This window comes from Cryptotermes secundus, unplaced genomic scaffold (genome assembly GCF_002891405.2).
Source record: "Cryptotermes secundus unplaced genomic scaffold, Csec_1.0 scaffold144, whole genome shotgun sequence".
Taxonomy (NCBI): Eukaryota; Metazoa; Arthropoda; class Insecta; order Blattodea; family Kalotermitidae; genus Cryptotermes; species Cryptotermes secundus.
This window is the reverse complement of record NW_019740655.1, coordinates 1-10,540: the sequence shown is the minus strand read 5'-3', so window position 1 is coordinate 10,540 and position 10,540 is coordinate 1. Positions and strand designations below refer to the sequence as shown.

Below are 10,540 nucleotides of genomic sequence, written 5' to 3'. Positions count from 1 at the left end.
TTTTGGGGGGGGGGGGAAGACACCTACTCAGTTGGGTTCCTTATAAAGAGCTAACCTCAGTCACTGGGCAACCCCTGTCAAAGTCAGAGCCAAAGTTATGTTACAACTGACGGTTAGTCAGCCAGTCTGTCTTGGAATAAAGCACCCATCTGGGGCTTAAGACCAGATCTTTATTACTGTCTGACAGTTGGAGGTTTGTTGATGTGGGGCACTCTCTCTGACAAGAGGATGAGTCTGTTGTTTGCCTGAGTCACAGTCAGCAGTAATAAGTCTGTTGTTAGTATGTAAAATTTACATTTTACGTGTTATTAAATGTATATATATGCAACATATACAAGGCCTCTGTAAGTTCAGGCTCAGTACAGCAGATCATGCCCTACCATTAGTAGCTCCTGCTACAACAGCAGTCTAGTCACTTGAACGGTTGTATGCTTGACTGCCACCAAGTTTAAGCCTCATACGATGGGGTACCCAAAAGAAACTGAACTAATTTTTTTGTTGGCAGAGCTTTTGTAGTACCGCGTTTTGCCGCTATGAGCGCATAGAGCTAACATTACTGAGTCGATAAGCCAACTACCGTTGCTTCAGAAGGTAAGGACTAGTTTCGGCAGAGTTTATAGTGACAACTGTTTTGTGTGATCGTCGTTTTTGCAATGGCTGATTTTCGTGAACAGCGTGCGGCGGTGAAATTCTGCTTTTTGCTTGGGAAAAGTGGAACAGAAACTCTTGAAATGTTAAAAACGGCGTACAAGGACGATGCTGTGGGGAAAACTCAAGTGTTTGAGTGGTTTTCCCGTTTCAAAAATGGTGAAATGTCAATTGATGACAAACCTCGTTCTGGTTGTCCTTCCACGGCCCGAACACATGAAAATGTTGAAAAAATTCGTGGAATCATGAAGGAAGATCGACGACAGACCATTGAAAAAATTGTGGAGCTGTCGGGAGTGATTTGGAGCTCAGCAGCCAGATTTGTGGCAGTCGGGTGACTGGTTTTTCCATCATGACAATGCCCCTGCTCACACAGCCCTGTCTGTATGACAATTCTTGACCAAAAATGGTATGACCCCTGTTCCTCACCCTCCATACTCACCCGACCTTGGCCCGTGCGACTTTTTTTTGTTTCCTCAAATGAAAAGAGACATTAAAGGAGAAAACGACGGAGGCACTGTCAAGCATCTCAAAAAATGAATTTAGACAATGTTTTGAAAAATGGAATAAAAGACTAGACAAGTGTATTAGTGTAAGTGGAGAGTACTTTGAAGGGGATTGAAGGTTTGTGCTTAAAATTTGAATAAATAAGTATAAAAAAAATAAGTTCGGTTTCTTTTGGGTACCCCCTCATATATTTCCTGTTTGGGTTTGTCTTGTACAATGTTGTGAACGTTTGCATTTTCATGATTTTGTATGACTTCTGCTTCTTGCCTGCATAATTTTGTTATATAATCATATGTGTATGGAAGTTTGAAGGCCATATGCAAATTGTGAAACAGTGTGTGCCTTGAAAAATTTCCAATGGTGTGGAAAATGTTGTTGTGCAGGTGCCGCAATGTCAGTAGTTGAACAGCCCCTGTCTGAGTCCTATATTACAACTGATGAGCAGTCTGTCTTGGTATAAAGCACCCATCTGGGGTTTATGGCCAGATTTTTATTACTGTCAGACAGTTGCGGGTTGGTTGATATGGGTGTGCTCTTTCTGATGAGAGGACAGGTCTGTTGTTTACAATTGCTTCTGGTCCTCGCCAGCACAGTCATTTTCGGGTTGGAGCCCTGTCGGACTTGTGACCATATTTTACTGTCTCAGATTTGAAACTTCCCTTTTTGTCCTCTCCTATGACTACCATGGAGGTATTTGACCCTACCTCCACGCTCCGAGTCGAGTCATATCTTATGTTACGACCAACGGTCAGTCAACTAGTGTGTTTTGGAATAAAACACCCATCTGGGGCTTAGGACCAGATTTTTATTACTCTCAGACATTTTCTGGTTTGTTGTGATGTGGGGTGCTCTCTCTGATGAGAGGATGGGTTTGTCGTTTACAATTTTGGCTGGCCTTCTCCAGTGCAGTCATTCTAGGGTCTGAGTCCTGTGGGACTTGCAACTGTGTTTTACTGCCTCAGATTCAAGACCTTCTGTTTTTATTGTCTCCTATGGATCACAGGGCTGTGGTGGAAGTATTCAGTCCCACCGCCAAACAGGATGACAACACCAGTCAGATTCACACAACTATTTAGTCACTTTAGATCAGGCTAATTCGGCAGGAGATAACAAGAAAATATGTGATACAAATTTTGATAGAGCATGCACATGCATGAAACTAGAATAGAAAAGGAGGTAGAAATTTGCATTATAAACGTAGCAACAAAACCAAGTGCATGAGCACCAGTGCAAAGAAATTGAAAAAAAAAATTGTGAAGACATGTAGTATCTACCACTAGCGCCATCTGTGGAGTAAAACCTGAACACACAAGACTGAAACATTACAGAAACCTGTCTTACAAAAATTTTGATAAAACACGCACATGCATGGAACTAGGATAGAAAAGGAGCTAGAAATGTGTGCTTCTTTATGGGTTTGCAGAAGGTTTCAGTCTTGAGTGTTCAGGTTTTACTTCACAGATGGCATTAATGGTAGATACTACATGTCTTCAAAAATATTTTCCATTTCTTAGCATTGATGCTCATTCACTTGGTTTTATTGGCTAGGTTTGTAGCGCAAATTTCTACCGTCTTTTCTATCCTAGTTCTATGCATGTGCGTATTTTATCAAATTTTTTATTGCATATTTTATTGTTATCTTCTGCCGAAGTAGCCTGGTCTCAGGTGATTAAATAGCTGTGTGAATCTGACGGGTTGTCTCTCTCTGATGAGAGGTCAGGTCTGTCATTTTTCAGTCATAGTCAATATTAGTAAGTCCTTTGTCAGTATTTACATATATTTACAAATTTAATCTTAATTCCTATTTCTGTGTACAATATATACAAGACCTCTGTCAGTCCAGGCTCAGTACAGCAGATTATGCCCTATTTATAGTAGTATTCACTACCATGGTGGTCTAGTCACTTGAACGATCGTGTGCCTGACCGCCGCCAAGTTTAAGCCTCTTATACTTTCTGTCGGGCTTCGCCTTGTCCAATGTTGCAAACATTCTCATTGTCATGATTTTGTATGACTTCTGCTTGTTCCCTGCATAATTTTGTTATATAGTCATATACGTACAGGATTTTGAACGCCATGTGCAAATCACGGACTGGTGTGTGCCATGGAAAATTGTTCGACACCAAGACAGACAGACTGACCATCAGTTGCAATGTGACTTTGACTTTGACTTTGACAGGGGTTGTCCAGTGACTGAGGTTAGCTCTTTCTAAGGGACCCAGCTGAATAGGTGTCTTCTTGTTATGTTGGCAACTCTCTAATGTTAAAATATAATGCTAGAGTTGGCAATGTCATAGTAAACAATTTTCAATAATAGACTGCGCTACATGTGCTGTTCCTAATTTCTTTGTTGTTATGTGTGTAAAAACAGAATTTCTCTGTTATTATGTGCTACCATGGTTATGTGTGTGAATATATATAAAACGCTTTTATGTATCAAAAGTTGATAAGGGAGACTGGAATGTGTAAGCAGTAAGAGGTCGAATACCTCCACCATGACCCTGCGAGTCGTAGGAGGTGACAAAAATGGAACTATCAAATTTGAGACAGTAATATATGGTCTTGAGTACCAAGAGACTCGGACCCGAGAAAGACTGCACTGGCAAGGACCAGCAGCATATACAAAAGACAGACCCATTCTCTCCTCAGAGAGGGCGCCCACAAAAAACAAGATCGTAACTGTCAAACAGTAATAAATATCTGGTCATGTGCCCCAGGAGGGTGCTTGACACCAAGACTTACTGACTGGCAATGTGACTTTGACTATCAAAAGTTTGTCTTAATAAAGCTGGGTTAGATTGAACTCTGATTCTTACTTATCATTCAATCCATGTAGAAGTGACAGTAACACTTCTCCCCCCCCACTTGTGGATGGAAACAGATCTAGTTTCCAAAATGTGTTTTCTATTTTCTTGAAAAAGTCCAAAAACCCAGTAATTAGCTATAAAAGTTGTAATAGACTGTGGTCTTTACACACAATAGTAGATTGTTTCTGGTTATGGTGTTTTTATACTTATGTTTCTTTTTCATGGGTCATGTGGAGTAAATTACTGCTGATCCTTGCTAGTATAGTCATTCAGGACTCGTGGCCATGTTTTACTTTCTCATGGCCCTGGGAGCTCCATATAAAGAGTACAGTTATTCTGACAACCGGTACATTCCAATAATTTTCCATGCATTTCTTTTTTAATTTCTGTTCCTGTTTACTTTTTCTTTGTCTTATAGTGTTTTCATCAGGGCCTTGTCTAGGGCATCAGTCTGTTCTAATTTATTGTCTCTTTTCATGCTCTCTTACAATTTCCAGTCTGTTAGAAGTAGACTACACTAAGCTGCTTTTTGAAGAATTCTTGTCTCAAGGAATTACATTTTGTATAGTTGTAGTGTAAGTTTTTGTGACAGCTAATTGATCCCATTCTGCATAATAATTATATTACTTATTTGGGAGGACTGAAGTGTTTTATCAATTGTTATCACAGTTCTCTTTGCAGGTATGCATTGTGTCACATATGTTATCCTTTTTGTTATCATCTTGTAAAATTGCTTACCTTTTTTGTAGCATAATGAAATGAATATAGTACAGTACATTCTTGCTTTTGTCACGTTTCATATTTTCTGTTACTTTTTCAGGCTGCTTGTGCATGAGATTATGTACTTTCAGGAATTCCTGCATCCTGCATATTCTCTTATTAAATATACACATACTCTCATGCAGTAGGTAGGCTACTGTTTCTAATGTTATGATTGAGCGTGCATTGTTTCAACATATGTTCTTAATCATAGGATCCAAATTAAGGATGTGCTGTTAAATTAACTGACATATGAATTATGACAAAATATATGACTGGGTTTTGCAGAATGTTCTGCACAGGTTTCATTGTAATTTCTTATTTATGTTCCCTTATAAGAAACAAATTATTTATTCTCATTGATATTTGTTGTAATGATATTTAACTATAGTATAGGGTGTTTGGTTTATTTCTTTGGGTCAAGGAAGTTTGACTATTTTTTGGATCTGACAGATATGCATTAGATGTTCTTAAAAAAATAAATATTGATTTTTGAATAAAGGGACATTCTTCCTAGCTGATAATGGTACCAGGTCCACCAGGCTTCATATGCAGGGCTCATTCTCATGGGGTAAAGAAACTGGCATGCAGCTACCCACTCAGCTCATATAGTGCTGAAGTTAGTCCTCTGAAGCATGAATTTCTTTCAAATAATTTTTAAAAACTCGATCCTGCTTCACAGGAAAAATACTGTGTCTCCATTAAGAAGACCAGTTGGTTAATGCAATTTAGGGAAATAATCACTGTTTATTCTTAGAATTATGTGAAACACATGTAACTCCGTGGTTGAAATGCAGGCTTTTTAAATGTTAAAGATGGCATGTAAAATAATCAGTATGGTTTGAAGGGTTAAAGATGTGTGGAGCTATACCTCCAGTACCCCGTAATACATCTTCATGACATGGTGCTTAATTAAGCATGCATGACCCCATTTTTAAGCGTTGGGTGAGGGTGTGGAAGTAGTTTGAATGACGAGGGTTAGATTGAAGAGTTTGCCAGTATGCAGAATATCTTGCAGATATGAGATTGGCATATTTCAGTAGGTATCGGGTAGCTAGAATACCTAGAATTATATTCTCTAGCAAATAGTAACACAGGGGGCATGCGGTAGCATAGTTGGTTGAGGCACTATGCTAGAAGCCAGAAGGTCATGAGTTCAAGTCCTGATGAGGTCATTGGATTTTTTCAGTTGACCTAATCTTTCCAGCCACACTATGGCCCTGGGGTCGACTCACCCTCTAACAGAAATGAGTACCAGGAATTAATTAAATAATTTTCTTGGGGAGTAAAGCATGGCCGGCATGTAAGGCTGACAACATTACCGCCATCTTTGAGCTGATTGTCTAGATAATGTGGGACCCTCAACGTCTCACAACCCTATGGGCCTTCACGGCCTGTTACAGGGATAGCTTTACTTTACTTTTACTTAGCAAATAGTAACACTTCCCAGGTCATAGCAATGAATGTGAAAGTCATCACTTTCAAGGTATCTGGAGTAACTTGGGATGCTTGAAAATGTTTGCTAGTGTCAGGATTGAAATATCTTCTCTGTGTTCACTACAGATGCTGCATCATTTATGCAAAGTAGAGTTCAGTGCAGTGAAATCCTTTTTTTTAGGTTACTGTTATGAACAGTAATTTACACTAAGATATTAACTTGGGAGCATTGCAATTGAAGAGGGGAACCTTAAATTGAGGAACATAAAGGGGGGTTCCACTCTGTGTGGGAATGTCTATTAAGAGCAGGGGGATGCAAATTTTAGCCTCAGACTTGCTGGAATTAATTTTTATTACAACTTCTTGTACTAAGATATATTTTTCTTTTTGATAAAAACTTTTTTGAAGCAGCTAAATATGGTATTTCTAACAGTACATGGACAGGCCCATCCTGGAGTCCTGCGCAGTCTCTATCCAGTGTCCTCATCTCTATCCAGAGTCTTCTGAATGAAAAGCCCTACCACAATGAGCCTGGCTTTGAAAGAGTAAGTATTCTTGGCAGTAACACACATTAATTTGTCATTACACACAAGAAACATGCAGTTTGATTGAAGCTGCACATGGGAATGTCAGCCATTAGAAACATTCTGCTGGTATGTTCCCCTTAAATATAGAAGTTGATGATGAATATGCCAATTCATGGATATCACATTTAAAGAATGATGGTTTGTGAAGTTATAGCAAAGTGGCATTTCAGCAGTACTTTGCATTTCTCTAGTTCATTGATTATATGTTATGTGCCCACTGCATTGCATTAGCGGATTCTTTCTTTACTGTCTACTGCCATCTGATGTGTACAGTTAAAACTCTTTGAATATAGTTTGTGATTGCATTGTCACATATCTGCTGAGAGCCAGAATTGTGAAGCCAGCAGAGATGGCTGTTGTGTGGAAATGGCTCTTTTAACACATCCATTGTTTGGCAGCGGCTCAGGGGATGTCACATGACCGCGGCAATGCTTACAATCAGCAGTGGAACATATCATGTTGTGTCTCCAACTACATCATCAGTTGTTAGGTGATGGTGAAATAAACACCTCTCCGGCAGAGCAGTAACATCACACAACAACGGGAGAACTGTTGGAAGCAGTGTTTTTCTGTTTGGTATGTTCCGAGGCTCTATCATGACCAACAGGACAAGTGAACTAGAACAGAGAAAGACTGACCCCTCCCTCATCTAACAGGAGGTCCTATTTCTAAACACTTACATGCTTAGGAGAGAACAAAAATCTTCTGCATGGATCTTGAGACTGAGCCATGAATGATTGTGCTGGTGAAGACCAGCAGCATCCTCACCAACTGAACCAGTCTTGGGACAGCAGAATTAGAAGAGTAGGAGGTTGGTGTCAGATGGCTGCAGCCAGTGAGGACGTGAGTCTGGGAGTAGAGGAGCATCTGCTTTTGGAAGATGTTACCCAGCAGCACAGTGAAGACCATGACTGGGAACACCTAGTCTGTGTGTGGTAGTGATTTGTAAAGTGTAGCCATGAGTTAACTTGCAGTTAACAATTGGGAGACAGACCCATCGCAGGTTATAACAGACAGTTGCCCCTGGCTGAGACATGGGAACTGGAGTTTTTTTTATTGCTGGTGGGGTGGGACTAAGTCTCGTGTACTGCAGCCACTTCTGGCCTATTGTACCAGCCCCAGATGCTACGTGAGGGTGATTATGGAGCAATTGGTGGAACGAAGATTGGCAGGGGAACCGAAGTACTCGGAGAAACCCTGCCCCAGAGCCACTGTCCACCACAAATCCCACTTGACCAGACCTGGGATTGAACCCGGGCTGCCACGGTGGGAAGCCAGCCACTAACTGCTTGAGCTATGGTGCGGCCATGAACTCTGAGTTGTGAGATAGACATCAGGCAGTGAGCAGTTGGGAGACACCAGCCACCGAAGCTGAGCAATCTGTGGTGTTGGGAGCAGTTACCAGGTGACAAACAGTGAAGACACAGCAGACTGAGAAGATGTAGAGCTTGCTGTAGTGAATTATAAAGTGTGTGAATTAGCGTTAGCATTATAGTTACATGTAGTTATGATCTGTAAGTGTTTAGTAAATCCAATTACCTGTCCAGACTCCTTGTCTAGTCACTTATCACATGACAGTATGTTATATATGATCATGTGAATGAGTGTGACTGTAGATGGGTTTTGGATTGATGACTTCATTTATTGCACACTTTGATACAGCACGTGACTACAGTTCACTATTAGACACACGCTAGTGTCCACAGTCATATGTCTTCACTGCTGTTGCTTATTTGCAGCTTCAGTGGTGGATGTTCCCCTTCCTCTGGGTTCCCGAACTGTCGCCGTGCCTCAGCTACCAGCTTCTAACAGCAACAGCTTACACCAATTGAACCTCAACAGTTCTCTGACTGCAACTCAGAGTCAGAATCAGAGTTATTTTATGACTTGTGATTTACCACCATTCAGGTCGACTTGGCAACAAGCCCCTTGAGACTCACTTGCGGTTATAGTCCTTATGTAACTTCCTGTGTGATGAGAAGATGGTCCTCACCAGTGCAGTCACTTTCAAGTCAGAGTCCCACGGGACTCATGATCACATTTTACTGTCTCAGATTTTAGACTCCGCAGCCTGGAGGGTCAGGTTCCTATATTTATATCCCCCAGGAACAGGATGGCCCAATTATACCCCCAGTCACTGGAGTTATGACTGCAACTACTTACTGGTTGTGGTTATGACACCTCAGCGCGGACCATGTGGAAAATGTCTCTTCTGTTATTGCTGTATTCTCCTGTTGCTGTGGAAACATGCTTGTGTGTGTGGAGCGGTTACTTTGCAGTAGTTGTTGTATAGCTGCTTGTTTCATGGTCATTGCCTGGCAACAGGCCTACATTCCACAATATTATGTAGGATTCATTGATCTGCATCATTGCATACTCTAATGCATCTGGCCCATGTCATTTGAAAACATGAGTCTGTACTGTCTTACAGGAGAAAGTGAAGAAACTGTTAGTGCTATGAAGAATGAATAACAAGACACCAACAGTGATGATGAGATTTATAAGCTCGAATGAAAGAATGCAGAAGTGACGTAGGTAGTGTAATTGTTGACAAGGTAGAGAGTTGTGAGTGTGGAGGGATTCAAAATTCAGGAATGAAATTTTACAAAGAATGGCCTTCCATGGGGTGTAGATCCCTTGGACTTGTATAGTTTGTTTTTTGATACTCAAAATTGTAACAGAAACTAATAGGTACATGAAAGAAAAACATTCTGAAATTGCAGCCAAACCACATCAGGGTGGAAGAAACAGATTGATTGATATGTGTCATTGAAATGAAATATTTCTAACCTTAATTGTAAGTAAGAATCTGATAACCATTGCCTGACAAAACACTGCTGGTCTAGTGACTGACTGGTTATATGCATGGCATAATTCCATATTATGGAAATATTACAGGATAAGTATGTAATTTGCTGTATGCTGACAGACCTTGCACAACAGGAATATCTGGTCGTCCCTGTAGGGTTTAGCATATGTGGTCTCAAGGGTTAACATCTTACAATATTACAGCAGTGTTGATTTGGTTAAGGAACTGAATGGAAAGGAATGTCATTTAACAAGCGCCACTATTGCTGGCAAGCTAAAGCCAGTGAAACTGGGGGGCCTTCAAGAAGATGAGTGGTGATATTTCTCTGTACAGAAAAGGCAACGTTTTAGGAATGGGGTGAAAAGACAAAAGTGTGGTCCTCATGGTATCAGTGTATCATGACAGAAGCATGGGGAAGATTGTGGCTATTCAGAAAGGGGTCAAGAAATGTAAATCTAAAAGCCAGTGTGTCTGTTGCATGAACTACATGGAAAACATGGACGCTGTTGAGTGAAATGCCCAGTCTTATGCCACATAGTCTTTTATTCATAGATGTTTGAATTGGTGGAGAAAATTTGTTCTAGTTCCTGGGAGTTTGTCTTGTGAATTCCTACATTTTATAATGCCATCAAAAGAAACAGCAGTGCTATGTGTATGATATGTTTGGGTTCTCACTGAAAGTATGATAGAAAACGAGTTTTGTCTTCTGGGATATAACGCCATGTAGTCCATTGAAAGCGAACTGATGTTTTGGAGGAACATGCCACATTCATATCTAGGGTCGAAGCTGAGCTGAGCAAGAAACCATTGTGAAAGCAGGCGGCAAGGAAGTGCTTTCACACTTGTTTTTTGCAGGCTTATGCTTCAACCATATAGATGGAGGTGACATTCCTCTGAAACATCGGTTCACTTTCAGTTGCAGTGGCGGCTCATAGCTAAAGTTAGTGGGGGTGCTGCACCAGAAAATTTGTAGCCTTTGTTTTAAA

At 40.6% G+C, this 10,540-nt stretch overlaps 1 protein-coding gene across 2 annotated transcripts in view; it reads left to right on the top strand.

The window, feature by feature from the left end:
• Positions 1-10,530, top strand: part of LOC111872361 (ubiquitin-conjugating enzyme E2 Z-like) — a 22,108-nt gene extending 11,578 nt beyond the window's left edge. Inside the window, exons 3-4 of one of the 2 annotated variants that reach the window (XM_033754651.1) lie at positions 6,592-6,703; positions 9,177-10,530. In XM_033754651.1, the coding sequence (XP_033610542.1) occupies positions 6,592-6,703; positions 9,177-9,206 (142 nt within the window). In that variant the 3' untranslated portion in view covers positions 9,207-10,530. The other variant, XM_033754650.1, reaches the window with a different exon arrangement.
• Positions 10,531-10,540: the final 10 nt, after the last annotated feature.